The 22002-nt window shown below is 44.0% G+C and overlaps 1 protein-coding gene across 1 annotated transcript in view; it reads left to right on the top strand.

Annotated features, from left to right (window-relative positions):
• The window catches only part of THBS2 (thrombospondin 2), a 647479-nt gene that overhangs the window by 182537 nt on the left and 442940 nt on the right, over nt 1–22002 (top strand). Inside the window, exons 5-9 of the mRNA XM_078648724.1 lie at nt 174–367; nt 5670–5810; nt 7270–7363; nt 7810–7980; nt 19745–19921. Coding sequence (XP_078504850.1) covers nt 174–367; nt 5670–5810; nt 7270–7363; nt 7810–7980; nt 19745–19921 — 777 coding nt within the window. The remainder of the gene's footprint in view (nt 1–173; nt 368–5669; nt 5811–7269; nt 7364–7809; nt 7981–19744; nt 19922–22002) is intronic.

Raw genomic sequence — 22002 nt, 5'->3', positions numbered from 1 at the left:
AAAGCATCATAGTTCTTTTATACATGAGCGTATTTATTTGGAAACTAGTTCATGACGTTTTAGGAAATATTGCACAGGTAGAGCGAAATGAGTTGCTTATGCAATCATGAAAATGCCTCATTTTTAAATACTAATGCAGAACAACTATCCCCCTTGTGTTTTTTCTCTACCAGCTGACGTAAACATCATAAATGAAAACGCTGAAATCATACACCTCACTCCAGTCACAACTGAATATTTTGACCAAAAAGTAGATAAAAAGGAAGAATTTTGTGACCGATCCTGTGACGAACTAGGAACCATGTTTACAGAGATGAGTGGGTTGCGCATTGTTGTGAAAAATCTAGTTGATAACCTACAGAAAGTGGTAAGTACAAGAAAGCATTGCAAGGCCAATACGTCTCGGTAGTTTTTAAGTAAAAGCTTTTTTTTCTTTTGAAAATTTGTGCCTATAGTTGCCTTGCGGAGTGAGTTTGTCTTTAAGAATGAACCAATGAACTGAAGAATGAGTGAGTGCATGGATAGATAAATCAATGAGCTACATATTTATGTGAAAACATTATGGTGAGTGTTGCATTCTTGTTAGTTAGCAATGATGGAACTGCAACCTTCCAGGATACCCAATATGAATAAGTAATTACTTTTTTTTACAAAGAAACAGGTAAATAATAAGAGAATACAGAGTAAGTGAACCTTGGGTGCCATCCAGGGATAATTGCAGGATGTTAGCTACTACAGTGAAATCAGGGGCTTATCTTAGTCAGTGAGATTTGGGAGGTTTGAATCTCAAATTCACCAACTAAAAAGTTGAAGGGGTGAGGTGGTCAACATGAGGAACAGTGTCAGTACTGATTTGCATTAGGTGGATCTCCATCTAGAGTGGTACAGTGGGAAAAAATGATACGTTGAAATGCTACCCTTAGCGATTGTAATTGTTAAGACTATTTGCAAGCATTCATCCAATCACGTATTAGGTGTTTGATTGTCAGTAGTATACCTGGATAATTGAGGCTGGGGCAACTTTCCAAACCTACTATTGGCAATGTTTGTTAATTTCTAAAAGATGTAAATTTGCATCCATTCAAGAAGCACTTCTATAGGTCCTGATGTACTACTTTTTCGTAAACCAGTCACTGTATCCACTTAAGAGCTGGCTCCAAAAAATGAACAAGTAAAAAAACCTCTTAGTAAAATGAGAACGACAAGAAAAACCAACACAGACATAAATGACTCTACTCAGGGCTCCCAGCTACCAAACCAAGCATGCATTTAAGGGGTGTCAAACCCCAAAGACCCCCGTCAAGGCTACACCCCTGCCCATCCAACCTGGTCCTGGTAATTATCCCTTAAAACTCATGACTGCGGTCAAGTACAAAGCAATGACTTGGAGTGTCTTCCATAGCATCACTTATTTTAAATGTATTCTCACTGCATACACTCTTCTTCATCTCTGCTGCAATAAGCCTTGGTGTTAGAGGTTGTCAAATAGGTCCATGTTGTCAAGGGTCAGTGTTTTCGTCCTCTCCTTTTGCAGATCACTTTATCAAGTGACAGATGGCCCCATGGTGCAAGCTGTAGTCACAAATAGAGCACAGGCAAATTAATAGTTTAGGCCAAGCCAGAGCCAAGTCATGGGTCTTGCTTGGCTCCAAGAGTCCATGCAGGAGCTGAGCCATTTTGAAGAGATTGTCTTATATTTATACATTTTGTTTGCATGATATACATGCAGTATATCATGTAACAAACATAATTTATAAATATGATTCAATTTTTTACAAATCTAAGAAGTGTCATTCTTTAATATGCAGAAGCATTTCACCTTAGTACATCAGATTGTATTAATGCATTTGATTTGATTTATGATTTGTGCAGTGCAGCTAATGCTCAAGAAAGAGCTTCAAGACTCTATAATCTCAAATAAGCTGAACCAAAGGGCGAGAATAACCAAGTGTGTGAAAACAAAAAACGCGGAGAAAATAAAGTTTTAGTAAAATTCCGTGTTTAAATTTTTTTAAACAGCATGCGCGATCTGTTGTTGCCGAAAGCATTCAAGAAACAGGGTACCTTAATTTTGCTCCTGCAACTGCTGCCAGCCGTATTATAAGAATGTTTGAAGGAGGGATAGAGAAGGTATCAAGATGATCTCAAAGGTCTGGCCATTGAGTGGAACTTAAGTAGTTTTTGGACTCTATGTGGATTAGAAAAATAGACGGCTTTGTGACTGTGACTCGGTCTTGATGTGAATCCTCTTTTTTATCAGTAGCCTGTGAAGGTCCTTCAATTTAGCTGCAATGGAACAGTGTCTGAGAATATGAAGTAGTCTGACTGCTGGATTCTGTACCAACTGAAGTTTTCCTATGAGTTCCTTGGAGAGGCCTAGATTAGAGAGAGTTCAAGTAATCCAGTCTTGAACTTTTAAGAGCATGGATCACAGTTTTCCTAACCCAAAAATGGAGAAAATCTAGAATATTGGGGAGAATTTTTAATAAATTGAAGCAGGTGAATGTGAAAGTAAGAATCTTATGTTTAAAGGAGAGCTGACTGTCGAGAGCTGCCAATGTCAATGCCATTAGTGAACTGAGATGCAAGTCAGTAATCATTTAAATCCTGAACGGGGCCTATAGTTTTATTATAGATAAAGCAAAATTAGAGTCTAATAAAACAAATAAAGCAGGTGCTTGTACAGCACACTTCCTGAATTCACATATTTAAAAGTGCACTCATTTGTGTTAGTAAATAAAAAGTGGGCTCTGTGAAATAAAACATTTTAGTTTACATCGAAGATAACTGTTTTGTCTTTCATTCCTGTATCCCAACAAGAAAAACAGACCGAGAGATAGCAGACCTGACTCAGGACTCCCAGACCGAACTACCAAGCTAAAAATCCATTTATTTGCGGGGGTGCCATCCAGGATACAAGTGCTTAAAAAAAGCGGGGGGACTAACCAAGATTGGCAGTATGCAAGTAACACAAGGGTGTGAGACTTCACAGTGCATGACATCACGGCACGTGACCGCACTTGGTATCACAGGAAGTGACATCACAACCCATGTCATGACCTTACAGGAAGTGACACAACAAAAAGTGACATCAGACCCTAACATCTCACACCTATGTTTAGCAGGTCTATCATGGGTATATTTGAATGCATTACAATATTTAACAAATGAGATTTTACCTCGGGGTTGTGCCAAAAAAGTGACACAACCCGACGCAAAATCTGGGCCTCAACTTTTACATTTATTTTTTAAAACTCTACCAAAAAGAAATTGGCAACAAGCAGAAACGTGGCAGTAAATCTGTTCTGCTTAATTAGTTGCACAGTCAGCATTTTTAAATATCTGATAGGGTTAAGGGACCTGATGCAGAGATCTCCGTGTGCCAACTAACAGGTGGGGGACCGCAGTGAGACCTGTCAAGTTTCAAACCAGACATTATACACCCATTAATGTATAGCTGGTTCTGCAAAAGGACCCAAACAAGACACCATTATTGTGTTAGTGACTAACACATTGTCTGGCCGTATTTATTACATCTCATTAACGCAATACATTTTTCATTTTCATATTATATTACAATATATACAGAATAGCATCGTGATTATCACATCGACATAACTAATACACCAAATTCCTAGGAAATAGCACATAACTAATACATGAAATTACCTAGCAAATACTCCAAAGGAGTCATGGTTGACCACCCCTTAGGCCCCTTGTGGCATCGACTGATTCAATTTACTTATATTCGGTATGAAACCCTGCTGGTCTCTCAATAAGTTGTTCTTTACTAGGCAAACTTACCTGCCCCCTCAAAACGGATAGAGCTTGGGACAGCATGACAGCTGACCCACCAAAAACCATACCAGAGCAAATCAGATACAGGGATACACCCCTGGCACCAATTGGAAGATGGGCCTTGATCCCGTTGTGCAGCCACCATCCCCAAGTATACCCAAGGCCGTGTAATGGAGTACCCTGGCTGGCTATGGACAATCGCTGTAGCGAACATCTTCAGCCTTCCAATAAAGATGGTAGTACTCCTGCCCCTGCTTGAGCTAAAGGCTTAAAAAACTGATTACATTCTGAATTCACCTGCACTTATATTCTTGATGCCAAGGTTGTCTATCTGTTTTGTGGCCAAACACGATTCCTCCTCTGCTACAGGCCTGGACGGTTTTGTTGTGAGAGATGCCATTAATAAAATGTCACCAAATTCTTCACAGACTACTTGTTGCCATGGATTAACAAATGAACTCTATCATGATGTATCAATGAGGGGACTTTTGTGCTTCAATATAGACTGGTGTCTGGGATCGGAATGATTGTTATACATGGCCACAGGTTGCCTACATTGGGCCTGATTACGATTGCGGTCTGACCGCCATCTGCTGCTGCAGTCTGACTGAAGCATTCCAATGCACGCGGCTGGAGGTAGCAGTCGAAGGGGACGTCCAACATTTTTTGCCGGGCTCAAGGAACCTGTTGGTGCATCGGAAACAGTTTATAATCCCTTGGTGATGGTGGCTCCACCGTCAGGATTATGATGTCTGTTTCCGACAGCCATCCCATGTCAACCTTTCTGACATGAAAAGTCCCCCGGAAAGTGATATTGGGGGCCCCTAGCAGGCCCCCTTCCCTTCGGGCCATCTGCATTTTGGCATGGGGGGCAGCTATGGTGCGTCCCTAAACATCCCTGCACCGTGTGGCAAGCAAAGTGAGGTGCTTGCCACATGGTGCAGGGATGTTTGAAAACATACATTTTTCAATGGAGGTTTGTATTGTGGGTATTTTTTGCCCTACGCACAAGCTTCCATGGGAAAATTGATTTTTCTGACCATCCTATGGACGATCGCATCCAAATTGGGATGTCGGAACCTCCAACCTAATGTCGAGCGGTTCCTTTAACGCAACGGTGTCGGGCAGATGCAAGTCCCCCTGACATCGTAATAAGGCTCAAAGTGTGAAAGTTTTGGGGCAATCGTTGGTTTATTGTGGACTGAACTGAAGGTGAAACCCAGAAGACTGCATAAAAAAGGAGGAAAGAAATATTCCTACACCTCCTCGAAGATTCGAAAGCTATCATGGTCAAGTGTCTAGAGATGAGTCTATTGTATTGTAACATAATTCGACAAATATTGTATCATTCAGTTGCATAAATGTACTCTAAATCATGCCATTGCTTTTATTATTTAGTCGATGTGTTATTCGGTGCAACACAAAAAAAACGGTTTCACAGTTTGGCATAGCACCACTCCATATTTGTTTCAGCTCACCCTTTGCCATTATCTGTAATTTAACGGAACATAGAAAGTTACTTGCCATTTTGTGACCTACCAGTTGCACTTTGATCTTAAAATGTATGAAATATATATATGTGCACCCATAATTTCACCGTTACAATTACAATTCATTATTTAAGTGTACTTTTGTTTAACTATCATATGGAATTGCAGAATGCATGTGTTTATTTTCTCTCCACATAGGAGTGACATAAAACATATCACGCAATTACCAAGCAATATATGCATTTTTTTCCATTTGTAAACAGCAATATTTAGCATGCTCTCTTATTAACAAGTATTGTAGGTGGTGCCGACTGACATGTTTTTCCACTGCTTCTTGTATTTCGTACGAAATCCTTCTCTTGTTACTTCTTAACCTTTTAGTCTGATGAGAATCAAGTGCTGTGGGAATTGATTGGGCCAAACAAAACCTTAAGGAATCAGACCATGTGCTTGCAAGATGGGCGTTTGTTTGGAGACAATGAAATCTGGGTTGTGGACAGCTGCACCAAATGTTCTTGCCAGGTGAGCCACTGAACAAAGATTTTTGTATTGCAAGTTCTTATTGTTAGAAGGAGCCTCTGACTTTAGGCAAAGGAGGGTATGGCCCTCCTTCTATTGCAAAAAGATATAATGCCATATATGAATGTTGTCACCCTGAACGATAAGGACGTTGGTAAACATTGGCACTTATATTGGTCATTTTTAATATGAATCGAAACATGTGAGAGCCGGAAAAGGGCAGTAGTAGATGCCGGGTGTTACTGTTTGCATTTCAAAGAACTCCAACTCCAAATATACATCAATACATTGTGGACGAAATGACTGTCTAAACGTAGGCTTACGTACTTCAGTATTCAAGTTCATGTTTGGTAATTCTAGGAAGAACATGTCACCTCTGTGGCCATAAGGCTCTTAAATAATGCATGCCTTGTGTGCATAGACAACTATGGTACTTTATAAAACAATTCAGTACATTTTCCTTGGTTATCCTGTGCACAAACCTGAAGGAAAGGCCAAGCACAAATATATATAACAACAAGCATTAGGACAGCCAGTAGGTTTGGTATTGGCTACCAGCCTATTTGCTTTGTCAATGACAATGTATTTTCATGTTTTTGTTCAGTGTTTTTACAAAATATTTAAAAATGTGAGTCTGTGACCACATACATGTGTGCACATCCATGCAGTTATCTTTTAATGGTTTTATAATAGCAGTTTACAAAACATTAAATGATGACCGTCTGTGTGCGCACATGTGTGCACACAGGTTGAGTTTCCAATTTTTTTGGGGTTAAACTTTATGTAAAAAAAAAAATCACAGATATCCGCTCTTATGAGCAAAGGTACACAAAAGGGTGGCCATTTTGGAGTTGGTTTTAAGCCCATTCAAAGAAGGCCACGCTTGCATACACGTAGGCAGTTAAGGGCAGCCATTTTGGAATGGTCAAACAGTCAAGTTTAAAACATAGGCCCCACAAACAATACACATAGGACATGAAATCACAGCCCATGGCAGCGAGGGTCTGATAGCTGACTCACAGGAGCTGCTGGGCCTCAGAGTTTAAAATAAGTATAGATTTTCTTTAAATGCCCATCTCCCTGGCACTAAAAGAGACTACTTTTTTGTGGGTGACAACATTCTGCTTGGGCAGGATGCAGTTGCTCACATACAAAGAAACCAATGGGTCATGTGGGCTAACCCACTAGCCATGTTGTAAGATATGGTAGGCTTAAGCAAAATGTGAATGACAATTGAACAGACCAATGGATGAAGAAAGTTTGATAAATCTATTTTTATAAAGAAAACGTTTTTAAAGAGGAACAGAAGGTCTTGACAAATGCCAGTCCTAGATATTGGGTGTTACAATACTAGTAAAAATGCTAGTATAATGTTAGAGGTGTAGATTTTTAGTCAGTCAGCTCTCTGCTGAGTCCTACAGGAAGGTGTGCACCTCATTCTGATGAACCTGTCTATTTGCAGAACTCGAAGACAGTTTGCAGTCAAATCACCTGCCCAGCAGTACATTGTGCCAGTCCAGTAATTAAGGAAGGTGAATGCTGCCCAATCTGTGACCGTAAGTACTTACATTGCTTAATTTAATTGTAGACCTAGCTCATAGAGCTGCTGAGGTTGAAATGTTTCAAAAGAAAAAGTGAAAGCTTCCAGTTATTTTCTGGTCACCTACTATAAGAAGATTCATTATGTAGAATGCAAAACATTATACAACTACATTTGGGCCCCATAGGCTAATAAATCAATTCACAACTTAGCAATTTGTCTTTTGAACTGCATTTTCATATGTTGCCAAATACTATTTCTCTTTGCAACCAGCATTTATACCCTTAGTGTGTACTATATGTGTAGAATAATATAATATTTCTTTTTGAAAAAGTGTTATAACATTTAATAGATCAGAACAAGTAAATGGTTTGAAATCTACGGATACGGCTTTCTTTCTAAAATGAGTGTTGAAAAAGTAAATTCATTGGCTCTACGTAATATTGGCATCTCTGTCTTCAGCCAATGGCACTGAAGATGGCTGGTCCCCATGGTCTGAGTGGACAGAGTGCTCTGTAACATGTGGCTCTGGAACTCAACAGCGCGGGAGATCATGTGATGCCACCAGCAATACCTGTGAAGGGTCTTCAATCCAAACCAGGACATGCAACATTGGAAAATGTGACAACCGCAGTAAGTAGCTATGAGCTGTGCATGAGCTTCTGTCTCTTTGCCTAGTGATTTGATTACTAGTCATGCTCCTTCAAATGAATAATATTCAAAAAAGCCCATGAAATAAACATTTAGGATGACGTTCTATTATACAGAATAAAGGTGATGGATGGAAATGCTTAATTTAAACCGAACCACTGATCATTGTTCTGAGCTCATGCCATTCTTTTGTTTATCAATGTGAGTACAACATATGAGACAAGGCCCGCTATATGCAAATTGGTCTCTCTTGTCCTGCCCGAAGAAGGATGCTCTGACCAAACTGCTAGAGTAAGTCTACTTTGTTGGCAAAACTAACAACTAGAGTTGCATTTTGGCCTTCTTGAATCTCATCAGTGAAAAGCAGCTGAAGTCACTGCGGCACCCACATTTGGGCATATGTTTTTATGTGAATCAATTGTCTAAAATGTGTTAAAATGCAATGGATTAACCTATCTAAATCACTGATAATAACTCTGAGCTCATTCTATTTCTTTATTTTTTGGCCTAATTCTGTCAAGTGCTGGTCTTCTAAGTGACCCTGGTGACAACTTCTTTTTGAGAAGATATAGCCGTTTTGCACCAGAGGCAAGACCAAATGCCAAATTGTGACAGGAATCCAAGGATGCCCCAGGAAATACCCTCAGGCTGGTCTAATAGGTAACTGGAAACAAACGAAGCACTTGAACTGCAGCACAGGAAGAATATGAAGAAAAAAACTACTGGCGAATTTCCACTTTGCACATGGGAATTCCCAATTGAGATTCACAGATTTTTTCATGCTGACATTTGTGTATTTGTAACTTTACTGGTGAAGCAGTTCTGTGGTTGCTCCTGGTTGTGTCCACCAGGAAAGATTAGTGAACCCCCAAATGTGTATGTAAAATTCACAATCTTTACCTGATGTGAGCAAATATAATTTTGTATTACTTAAAACGCATTTTATTAAAAAATTGGACCTCTAATTGTTCTATATATGGCTCGGAAATAAAGTCATATAAACAACAAGTATAACACTCTTTAAAGTAAGCAGAGAAGAACAGAAGGGAATGATGTTTGATGACATAGCAGTACTGTCGTTTGACGATGACACTTTCCTTCATAATTGCAATGACAGTTTAGCAAAGATATTATTGCAGAACAGTTATTAGTTTTAGGATAGGTAACATGATATTTTATGAAATAAGAGGGTGTGGCTAATATATCGGTCTGGATATAAAGGTTGGTCCATTCAAAGTACTTATCCATTGACAGCAGTATAAATCAATGTGCCTTGCTCTACTTCAAACATAATTTGGAGAGAAAAGAAAATAGAGCAGTGAAGTGCCATATACATATTAGCTCTAAAAATGGGTGAAATTAAGGCAAACTGAAGACTGACCTTTTCATCATCATCATGTTCATCTTTATTCGATTATGCATCATAATCATAAAAGATAGGAACATAATCATAAAACCCACAGTAAAACATTAAAAACCTTATTAAGCACAATATAGTACAATTCATTCTGAAAAGATATTGAGCGAGCGTTCAAGAGCCTTATAAACTTACCAGTCCAGCCTAGCATATGCATCGTTATTTACTAGGATCACATTCTGTTATTCCAGTGTAAGACACCTTTTAAATAACCAGTAACAGCCAAAATCACTCCCTGATCAGGTGATAACTGTAAATGTAAAAAGGCAGGGCGAAATTGAGTAAAACCCCTAATTTTTAAAAGTTGTAGTACCTTTTTGCAAGAATTCATAGTATTTCCAAAAAAAACCCAGATGTATTGTGGTCTGGGGGGACTATCATCACAAGGGCAAGTTAAAAGGGCACTGGGATCAAACTGACCCGGAGGGAAACAAATCATACCACCGATCGTACCCATCTGAAATTTAGTAAGCAGTAATCTGTCCCTGGGGTGTCTAACTACTATAAGATAAGGTTCAACACCATCAGCGGATTTGAACAGCAGATAGGATCTGATGGCATTCTTCTCAAACGTCCATGATCACACTTTTTAAGGCAGTGTGGCTGGTTAAACATGTCCATACAATCTAGGGAACGAGCAACGGATTTTATGTAATTTATCCACAGTATCTTGTGGCCATACATGCAATCCATGCAGTCCTCAATAATGCTCCTGTTGAACCACTGTCTCTCGTCGACCCAAACAGATATGCAGAGTAACAGTGGAGCCAGTTTAACCTGATCCTCCACATAGTTCAAACCCAGTTCCTAGTGGGTTGCAATCGAGGAAATATTTGGACCCAGACCCTGAACTTTTCTAAAGAATCGGTCATCTTCAAGCTGGATCGCCCTACACTTGTAGTACCCCCAAATGGCTGCACCGTATGTCAGGACTGGGAAACATTTCACTCTGTAGATTTGCAACAGGGGCAAAATGGGCTTATTACCAACTGACAGTGAAAATCTAAACAGGGCTCAACAGGTTTCTGTGAATTTGGAGCAGCGACTTTATATGCAAGAAAGCCAGTTGTTCAGTTGATCGAATGATACCCCCAGGTAGGGAAAGGTGGATACCTTAGAGATGTTTTTCCCACTGATGTCAATGGGTCTTGTTCTAGCTTTCTTCCCGCAGACCATATAATGGGTCTTTGAGATGTTTGTGTCTAGGTCCAGATCGTCCATGAACTTAACAAACTTGTCAACAAGGAGTTTTAACCCATTGGCCGTTCGGGCCATCAATATAGTGTCATCGACGTATAACAGGGTAGGCAAGTTAACATACTTTACCCTAGGCAAATCAGCCCCGATTTTCATTCAAAACACGCACAGTTGATGGACAGAAGGTAAAACAAATCAAAACATTCACCCCAGTCAAGAGATCTGGGTTAAATCCATCATTCTTTTGCTCAACTGTGTCTGAACTGGGGTGGCAAAGTGAGCTAAAGAACGATGATGGATTCTACCCAGATCTGTGACTGGGTGTGAGTGTCTGAAAAGTTTCAGCGCTCTGTCCATCATCTCCTTATGTTTGCTTTTTTCGCCCCAATTTTCGTTCAAGCAGGTGTTCAGGCTATTAATATATAATAAAAACAATATTGGTGCCATCCCACATCCCTGCCTGCCCCACTGTGGGAGGCTAAAAGATTCAGATGTCTCCCCCTCTGTACCATATCTGATACGGGCATTTACATCCATGTGAAGAGCTCTAAGAAAATTGATCAACTGAGCTGGCAATCCAATTACCCCAAGAATGTCCCAAAGCTTAGACCTGTTCACCCGGTCAGAGGTGCGACTGAGGGCCATAAATGCAAAGAAAATCAACCCCTGCTTCACCACAACATATTTCCCTATAATGACTTTCAGGTTCAGACATTTTTCCAATGTACCCATCCCTTCCCTGAATCCATAGTGGACAGGACAGTTAATATCATTTTCCTGGGCTCAAACTTCCACTCGCTGAAGGATAACAGGCCCAACCACCTTAACTACTGAGCTGAACAGGGAAATTGGTCTGTAGCATATGGGGGGCAACCTATTCCCCTTCTTAAACACTGGGTCTATGGTAGCAGATTTCCAGGTCAACGGTAGGCCTAACTGGGTCATGGGATTAAGGACATTACTCAGAACTGAGGCCCAGAGGTGTGGTTCTGCCTTGTATAAATTCATGGGTATCCCATCTGGCGGGGGTGCTTTTTTGGGTGGGCTACCCATGATGGCATCATAGACCTCCTCATACTCAAACCTAATCTCAAGTGGGTACAGATTATCCGCGTCACCCTGGTGAGTGGGGAGATCTTTGTCCAGTGCATACACCTTGTGGTAGTGGACAACCCAAAGGGCTGGGGGGATAGAGGAGCCTATTTCATCTTGAGCAGCCACGTTGGGCTGTCTTCCATCAACCGCTGTCCAAAAACCGCTGGAATCTCTAGAAGAGCAAGTGGACACTAACCGTTGCCAAGATGCCTCTCTAAGGGCCCGATGTAGGTAATCCCAGATTGCCGATTCTTAAATACCGAATCATACCGATTCGGTATTTAAGAACAGGCAAATGGGATGTAGGTAATTTTACCGAAAAATTTACCGAATCGATAAGTTTCCGTAATTACCGAATCGGTGAATACCGATTCGGTAATTGCCATTCATTCCTATGGGCCTGGATGCCCATAGGAATGAATGCCAAATACCGAATCGGTATTTACCGATTCGGTAAAAGGGGGAAACATTGAAGGGTGGCAGGGTGTCACTTTGACACCCTGTTGCACCCCTCAATTGTGTATGGGTGCACATGTTGCAGACATACATGCCCTAAGGGCATGTACTGGTTGGAATCTATGTTTCCACAGCTCGTTGGGCGTGCTGTGAGAAAAAAAGCATCCATGGGATGCATTTGTCATTGTTTTCCATTCCGTGTCCATCCTTGTATAGTATGGAAGAAAGCAGGATTTACAGTGTGGCACAGGTACTATGAACAACAGTTTTCTCTGGGACTCAGTGAAGCAGATTTCACCCCTGGGTGAGCATAAACAGAGCACGGCGGGGAGGGGGTACAGAGCTTGACTGGGACAGCTGTGTAATGTCCTTAGTTTGGGCCTAGGAATAAAGGACACGGGCACACAAAGGGTAGCGTTTGTGGCCAGATCGAAACTGACCCCATGCCCAGGATCTGGGCTCTTTATTAACCTCTTTACGTGCTGGCCGAGCGTACGCTGGGCTAGCCTACTGGGGTGGCGTTGTGGGCATCTGTTGATGCCGCACCCCTCACTATACATGTGAGGTGGGCTGGCCTGCAAAAGGGTAACATTACATTCCTCCTTTGCCCAAGGAACAAACAAACCAAACTGCGTAAACATTACAACTTTAAAACAGTAAACATCAGTCTCTGACAGATAGGATATTCATGGAACAGTCTTACTTGGTTCGCCTGGAATCCCCTGGCTCCGGCTTATGGGGATCGACAGCGACTACAAAGTCCTGGTACTTCTGGGACGGCCGGGGATGAGGCCGCAGGTTGTACCGCCTCTGGCTGCTTCTGGCTGAATGGGTCAGAGGCACATCTGAATAATGTCCAGTCTCTTGTGCTGGCTGACCGCTTTGGCGTTCCTGGCTTTGGGGTTCTTCTGGAGCAGGGGTAGTTGGACTGGCTTCTCTGCTGATAGCTACGAGACGGTCATTATCTTCTTCGGGCTCGTATGGACTGTCCACTTCCCTGGTGCTAGACTCGTTGGGCATCGGGAACTCCTCAGAATCGTCGGCCAGGATCTTCTTGAAGAATGACACATTCGGGGTTACCTTCTCATGTCCTCGGGAAGCTGTCACCATCGTGCCTTTGATTTCCGTTACAGTCCATGGATCCAGTTCGAACGGCATCCTGAACTTTCCACCAGGGTGGTGGTCTCACGTGAGTACCCGGTCACCCCCAGTGATTGGGCTCTCCACAGCATGTCTCCTCCAGGAGACATCTTGGTTGGTCTTCGTACGCTGTGCTAGTGACTGGTTCAGAGGGTTTGGGGATTCTGTCCACACGGGATGGTGTGGGATGGTGTCGGTCACCATTCGACCAAAGCATAGGGGCTTGGGGAGATTCCGGTGGTGCAGTGGGGCGTGAGGCGATACTCCCGAAGGAACTGGTACAGAGCTTGTTCAAGGACAAGGCTGACGGCTATGGCTATTTGGATCATTTTGTTTAGAGTCCGCATCAGCCGTTCCACTTCACCGTTCGCCTGGGGCCATCTGGGGGTTGCCCGGCGGTGCTTGATTCTGTGAGACGCGAGGTAGTCTGAAAGTTCTGCGCTGGTGAAAGTCGAGCCGTTATCCGTTCGGAGTTCCCCGATCAGGCCGTGGGTTGCCATGACTTTTTCAAGTTTAGGGATGACGTCTCCGGCTTCTGTGGAGGAGACAATTTTGACCTCTGGGTATATTGAGAAATCATCTGCAATTACCAGCATGTACGTCCCTCCGGGGAGACTGCCGAAGTCTGTGCTAGCCCGTTCCCATGGGAGATTGGGGCCTGCTCCTCTGATGACTGGTGCGGGTCGGCTGGGAAGGCTGGTAGCCAGACACACTGGGCAGCGCTGGATGATCGACTCAACTTGTTGATCTAGGCTCAGGAACCAGACCCTGCTTCTGAGGCGGTTCTTTGACTTCACGATTCCGCAGTGGCTGTCGTTTCTGCCGCTTCAGGCTCTGTGATTGGTCTGTCGTGCCTGGACAGGAAGTCAGCTTGGTTGCAGGTGCCTGGTCTGTACTCTACAGTGAACTGAACTCTTGAAGCTGTAGTACCCACTTTTCTATCCTCGGGAGAGGTCGTGATGAGGACCCCTGAAAGAGTGGAATGAGGGGCTTGCGGTCAGTCACCACCATGAACAGGTGTCCGTACAGATAAATGTGGAAATGGCGACAACCCCACAAGATTGCAATGGCCTCTTTTTCGATTTGAGAGTAGCGTTGCTCCATGTGCGTGAGGATCCTGCTGGCGTAGGTGACCATGGTCCATTCTCCACAGGCTTGCTGTTGAGCCAAGACTGCTCCCAGGCCCGTGGGGCTGACATCTACCATTAGCTGGGACTCGCGTCTGGGGTCGAAATATACAAAGGTCGTGTCAGCTGATAGGGCAGCTTTTGTCCTTTGGAATGCCTCTTCTTGCTCAGTCCCCCACACCCAGTGGCTGGTGGTCTTGATGAGGTCTCGTAGGGGACCAGTTAGGTCCGACAGATTTCTGATAAAGCGTCCACAATATGTGACCATGCCCAGGAAGCTGTGGACTCTGGACACTGACGTCAGGGCGGGAGCGTCTTGTATATCCTTTTCCTTGTCCAGATCTGGGACAATGCCCTTGTCGGAGAAGCGGTAGCTAAAAACAACTGATTTCTCTCCTCAGAAACTCGCACTTTTCTCGGTGGAGGGTAAGTAAGCTATCTCGGATTCGGGTGAACATGGCTTGGAGGCATTGTATGTGCTCTTCCAGAGTGGGCGCATGCACGAGAATGTCATCGCTGACGTTGAGGACACCATCCAGCCCTTGGAGGACATTTCTGACTGTTTCTTGAAAGACCCCGGCAGCGCTGGAGATTCCAAAATTAGGGAGTCCTAGCGCCAGAGTCCTGCATTGGTGGAGAATGTCGTGATGGGGCCAGAGTCTGAATGGAGTGGAATCTGGTGGTATCCAGAGCGGAGGTCCATTTTTGAAAACCACTTGGAGCTGGACAGTTCTCCGATGATGTCGTCCACCGTCGGGGTCAGGTGGCGCTCGTGCTTGATGGCGAGGTTTGGCCTCTCTCATGTCCACACAGATCCGGACTGCGTCGGGTTGTTTCGGCTTCTTCGCTACGACAATGGGTGATACCCAGAGGGTAGGGCCGCGAACCGGTTCGATGAACTTGGCTTTCTCCAGAAGACGCAGCTCTGCCTCTACTTTGGAGCGCAGATGGAGGGCAATCCTCTGGTGGCGGAAAGCAATTGGGGCGACTGACTTGTTGATGTGTAGGCGGATTGGGGGCCTTTGAGGCATCTGATTCCCTCGAATAGTGTCTCGAACCCTTGCAGCAGGTGGTCCAGGTCATTGGCATGTACGGAGAATGCAAAATGAATCAGGTTGAGGTCCTGTGCAGTTCTGCAGCCTAGCATGAACCCGGAGCCACCTTGGGAAACATACACTTTGGCTTGCTGGTGGGCGGCTTCATGAGAGAGATCGGCCTGGAATACTCCGCACAGCCTGAGTGGATATCTGGTGCCGTAGGAGTAGACTTGTACCCTGGTGGGGCGGAGCATTGGAGGATTTGACAGACACCTGTAGACGCTGGCTGCCATGAGGTTGATGGTGGCTCCTGTATCAACAAGGGCTGCAACTGCTTGGTCTTGTACTTTGGTGTTACACATGGACGTGGCCGGTTGAGCGGCCGATAGAGTGTTCAGCATCCTGACCACGTGAACAGTGGCTGCATCAGCTTCTTCGTCATCCATGTCGCTGCTCACTGGACCATCAGGGGGTGGCCCGATTGCGCAAACTCTCCGGGGCTGGCCACTCTGTCTTCTTCTCGGTGTCGATCGGCACACTTTAGAGAAGTGGTTTATCTTTTCACAGGCACAGCAGGTCTTGCCTTGCGCAGGGCAGGGTCTGTCGTGGGGTGAAGGGCCTCTGCACCATCTGCACTGGCGACTGCATGAGCTCTGCATGGGCATGGCGGTCTTCGGCCGGGTGGTTCTTGGCCATGACTCTTGGGTCTTGGTACGGAGGACGCACACTGGCTCTTCCTTGACGGTGGTGGCTGGTTTAGGGTCCATGTGAGCTGCCTTGGCTTTCGACAGTTCTTTGGAGTGGCTGAGTGTCAAGATGTCCCTCATTGGCATGTTGTGTTCCTGCAGGACCCGCTCGCGCAGTTTCGATGACGCGCAGCCTTGAATGAACTGGGCCCGCACCTCGTCGTCCTCATCAGGGAGAGTGCAGGTGCTCGCTAGTTCCTTCAGCCTGGCATAGAACACGTCCACTGACTTATCGGGGAGCTGGCGAGCCTGGCAGAGCAGGAAACATTGGTAGTCGGGGCTTGTGAACAGCTCGAAGGGATGTATGACGGTACCACGCGTTCTTTTACAACACGTACCGTTACAACGCTACTTTTACCACGCAAGTCGTTACCACGACTTGCGTGGAGGGGCGCTGGATAGTAAATTTTTTAATTTACTATTCCAACTCCAGTCCCCGCGGACTCTAGGGAAGGAGTTGGATAGTAAATTAAACAATTTACTATCCTGGAGCGCCCCCCAGCGCAAGTCGTGGTAACGACTTGCGTGGTAAAAGTAGCGTGGTAACGGTACCGCGTTGTAAAAAATGCGTGGTAACCGTTGCATACCGCTCGAAGTAGACCGTAATGGCATCGCGCATCATGGCGTAGTTTCTGGGTGGGCTGGCTTCCCTCTCCTGTTTGGAGATCTTATGGATGTCCGCCCCACCTAGATGGATGAGCATGGGTCTCCGTCGTGGAGCTGCGATGTCTGCAAAGTCAAATAAGTTCTCTAGGCTCTCGACCCATGCCTTCCAGCGTGCTGCTTGGGAGGGTGGGGGCCCAGTGATGGTGAAGGGCTCGAGCGGGGGGACTGTAGCCATGCCGGGGTGGGTGCGGGAGTAGCCGGGGTGGCTAAGTTGACGTTGGAGTGCTCGCCAGTGTCTTCATTGGAGGTGTACAAGGCTGACCAGGCTCTGTGCGGTGGCCAACGGGGCAGCAGCAGGTGTATCGTGGTGAGGAGTGCCTGGAGGGCTTGCACAACCTCAGAGTAGGCGCAGTGCAAGTGGGGGCACGCCTTAAGCTAGATGGAGTCTTGCTGTGCCACTGTATGCGGGCATGCTGTTGCCCAGTGCCACGTGGCGCAGAGTGCAGGTTTGCAGGCAGTGATGCAGGCAGGGGAGCAGGGCCCAACACGTGCTCCTGCACGGTGTGTGCTGCTCCAGAAACCCGGGGGGGGCGCAAGCAGTCAGCGTACCCCAGCGCAGTCGCGTGTGCAGAGCACCCCGGAGGTGAGGCAGGCAGCACAGGAGACGCAGCAGGGGTGCTCCTGAGAGGAAGGTACTGGCGGCGTGCACGAGGGCAGCACCGTGGGTCGGCGGGGTGGCTAGACCACCTCGTCGCCAGTGTAATGTCTTTAGCTTGGGCCTAGGAATAAAGGACATGGGCACACAAAGGGTAACATTTGTGGCCAGATCGAAACTGACCCCACGCCCAGGTCCCTGGGCTCTTTATTAACCTCTTTACGTGCTTGCCAGTGTGGTGGCATTGTGGGGGTCTGCTGAGGCTGCACCCCTCACAATACAGGTGAGGTGGGCTGGCCTGCAAAAGGGCAACATTACAAGCTGGAAGGAAAAATGCCCATGGGTTACTATGGTAGACCCTGAAATAAGAAGTCAATGGTTGTTTATACCGACATTGGGACTTAATTTGCATATTTTCAGTATAAAATCTGCAAACTGTTGGGGAAACCTCTATCCACTCTCTTGCTTTGAAGCACGATGAAACAATTGATTTCTGAGTTGATTGTTTGAATAAGTTGGCCTACGTTCCTGGTCTGAGTTATATCTTCAAAATAGAAATTGAGATGCATACCATTTTCTTATTTTATGTACAACAGGAACATTTATTTAACTGTTCCTTACACTTATGCATCAATCTACATCACAAATAAGGCTCCTATTTTTCAATTTTCACTGCGTTTTACAAACATAATGATGAAAAGAATGTGGTACCCTGTCTGTATTAATTTTTAAAAATTGAAAATTACAGAAATTAGACCATATTACATGCATTTCTTTATTCTGTCAATTATGAACCCAGACCAATACTTTAACCTATTGACAACACATGGAGTGTAAAAAGTTATAATATTTCCTAAAGAAGCTAAAATTTCTGCTATTGTGTGCTTGGGCAAATACTACAATGTGGTGAGTGTGTTGCTAGTTAGGGCACTGTAACCATGTACAAATCGCCCTATGAGCGTGTGCTTATCAGCTAACAACCCTGAAAATATACTATGTGCAACGTCGATCTTTGAGTCTCCAAAAAGAAATAAGGAGAAATAAAGATGGATAAATAGAAATGAAAATAGCAACAAAAACTTACTTGTTTACCTAAGCAATAGATATGTGTTGTGTGGGTACAGTACCATAGGCTGTCACTAGGTGTCCCATGGAACCTATTTTGACCACATGTGATGCTACACCCTGCAACATAGCCAGGCAAAGGATGTGGCGCAGCGGTGAGAGCTGGCGACTGATGAAATGGGGATCCGTGTTCGAGTCTGCTATCGGCTCAACATCGTGATTGTTTAATTTCCCCCAGCCTATAAATAAAAGTGCTTAATGTAAAATAACATGAGAAAGCACTTAATGTAAAATAACATAGGAATTCAATGCAGTGGGGCAGTGGAATGGGGAGATAAAGGGACGTGAAGCAAGGGAAGCAGTGTTGTGGGAGGGATGAGGGGAGGCACGGGGAGATAGATAAAGGGACCACAAGCAACTGAAGCGACAAAAGTGTCATTGCACAAGTAAACAGAAGAGTTAACGAGCATGAGGCAGGCCAAATAAAAAAGAGATCTCTATAAGTATTAATACCCTGAACTGTTGGAACAGATATAAGAGGTGCAGCCCTCAGGGGAGGATACAAACTTCCAAAAGGAGGGACAACTATATGTATTCATCAATGACAAGTCAGCATTTCTAAAGGACAGGAACCAGTGAAAAAGATGGGTGCTTTTTCAAGCCCATATGCTACATACAGCATTTCTCGAAGAGATATACAGTATTCTCCGAGCACACAAACAATATAGGCGTCAAGATAGTGGTATCAACTGTTCTTTATGCCAGTATTCAATTTCGTCCTTGTACTTGGACTTTCCACTTACCAACATGTGTTTCATCTATGAGCTGTAAAAAATAACCAAAGACTTCATCAGGGCTGAAGATAAATGTATATTATAGAGCGGAAACTCTTCCTTTTATAGTCCCGCCACCAGGGTCAAGGACCTAAAAGGCACCACTAGTGGATGTGATGACAACTTTATGTGCATGGCCAGGAGTTGGCCATAGGTTATATAGGGTCTGAGCAAGATTATCCATCGAAGAGATAGTGCACGCTGCCTAGGTGAGACCTAAAAAGCAACCGCACACTAACCTGTCCGACAAGCCGTTAGTGCACTGTCTGGTTGCTCTCTAGGCCTGTCCTGCCTGGGCCATAAACATCAATTCGCTCTCAGCAGTTTGACATGAGATGCAGTGATGCTCATAATTTACTCTTTCTTTAACAGTACGTCAAGATGGACGCTGGAGTCATTGGTCACCTTGGTCTTCATGTTCTGTAACATGTGGAGTTGGAAATATCACTCGCATCCGCCTCTGCAACTCCCCCCTGCCACAGATGGGTGGAAAAGACTGCCAGGGAAATGGGCGCGAGACAAAACAGTGTGAAGGCATCCCCTGCCCTGGTAAGATTGTTATTGTTGACATAGTATGAATGTATTTTAGACGAACGCCTTCGACCTTTTTCGGTGCATTCTTGTAAAATCAAGCATACCATCCTTACAATATATTAGAATTAAGAACGCATGAGAATAAAATCACCAAGATGTTTTCAGACACTTTACAGACTAATATATAGACAGGACAGGGCATTCTGCCAATTCTTCTTGCGATGATTACCGTGGCATACATTATAGCTAAACTAATGCACCAGCTGTAAACTACTTGTGTCCACTATTTGATGCAAACCTTTAAATATAGGTGAATTAATCGCGTGTTTTAGCTTTGATCTAATGTTTGGCTGAGACTCAATTGTTTGACAGTTTTATCACCTAACTGATTGTGCCTCAAAGCCTGTTTTTAGTTTGTGTTTAGCATAGATGCACAATTATTTACGTCATGGGATATTGGCCTAGTGTTTACGTGTGTGTACTGTGGAGTGGATGATAGCGACTGTTGTGTTATAGGTTTTTTGCTGACAATTTTGATCCCTTTTTGGAAAATCTGCACGATATTTGGCAGAGACCCCACAAATTCACCTAAAGTTAATGCTTTCAAATTTCATGCAGATTGGATAAAGGAATTACAATTTAGGAATGTTTCCTCTCCAGTACATACATTTTTGCTGATCAGATTTATACCGAACCTGGAATGATAGATTATTTTTGTTTTTGTTTGTATCCTTTTGTAGTTTTGTATACATTTGAATTGTAAAACGTGTTGGGAGGTTTCCAGAACCTTCCAGTTATAGATATCCCGACTATTACCCCCATTAATTATTTTTTCACAAATCATAGTTAAACTAAAAATGTATCCGAGTGTCTGGCAAGATGCTAAAATGATTGCACCGGCCATTACTACACAATGCAACAGTTTGTAACCACACAGGTTCCCAAAATAACATTTCAAAACATATTGCAGGAGACCATGTGAACAAGGACGCACCACATCTACCACTAAATTGCACTAATAGTAGCAAGTATAGCGCCTATGGCCAAGCCCCATTCCCACAATCAATTGTTACTGCCCCATACTGGGATTATTTGCATTTTTAGATTGCTTATGAATTCATCATTATCTGACAAATCTCCATAAAAACGTCACCAGGAAAAAAAACTATTCCCACATTTACTTGATGCTGGGAAGGAGTGCTCCAAAATGTATATTTTGTGTTGAACAGTTTTTTTTTTTTAAAAGGAGTATTGCAACAACATTGTAAGAGGGCAATGCACAGTTAGTTTTCATGGTGTGTAACTCCTGCAGAAAAGGCCCTATAGACAGTGCTTAGCAGGTAATGGGGACAGCAAATAGGTTTAGTGCATGGCCTGGGGTAATGTCCTCTGCCTAACAGTATCAGCTGAGCATAGCCTGAAGGTTCCAGTAGCAACTGGAATACTCATAGGACATGGTCAATGGCCACATCCTCCACCCAGTAATCTCTGAGGGCAAGGGAGAGAGGACAAGGTGCAAGGTTTCTTTTTAAGATGGTTACTGTAGATTCATTTATTGTCAAGAGGGCTTTCCATGTCAAGAGATATAGTTTATTCCACCCCGGTTTTGGTTGGGAGAAGTGGAAAGAACTGTTATAATATGGATACCTGAAAACTAGAGCACTTACGTACACCATAAAGTTAAGTTGAGATTTATGAATCTGTGAAAATTCTCGGTTTGTTCTGAAGATGTTTCAATGGATATTTATCCATAGAGAAAATGACCATCTCATCTTTTCCACCTTCAAAAGCAGAGCTTACTTGAATAGATATGAATAGAGGCAGTTGTCCTTTATCGCTCCATGTACATGATCTGGACAGTGTTGCCAGTATGAGGATGGGGATAATGGTCAGATATTTGCATTGGTATTATTGGACCTATCTGCTGGCTTGGATACAGTTGACCATGAGATTCTTGTTGACCACTTGGAGGCAGTAGGGCTCAAGGATGTTTACTTGAATTGGATGAAATCCTTTCTGGAAGCTCAGGCTCAGGCAGTGATGAAGGACCCATATGTTACTACATCTACCCACTTACATCTACCCTGATTGCATAT

Source organism: Lissotriton helveticus, chromosome 6 (genome assembly GCF_964261635.1).
Source record: "Lissotriton helveticus chromosome 6, aLisHel1.1, whole genome shotgun sequence".
Taxonomy (NCBI): domain Eukaryota; kingdom Metazoa; phylum Chordata; class Amphibia; order Caudata; family Salamandridae; genus Lissotriton; species Lissotriton helveticus.
Note: the sequence above shows the minus strand (reverse complement) of the source record. Positions and strands in the feature narration are given on the sequence as shown.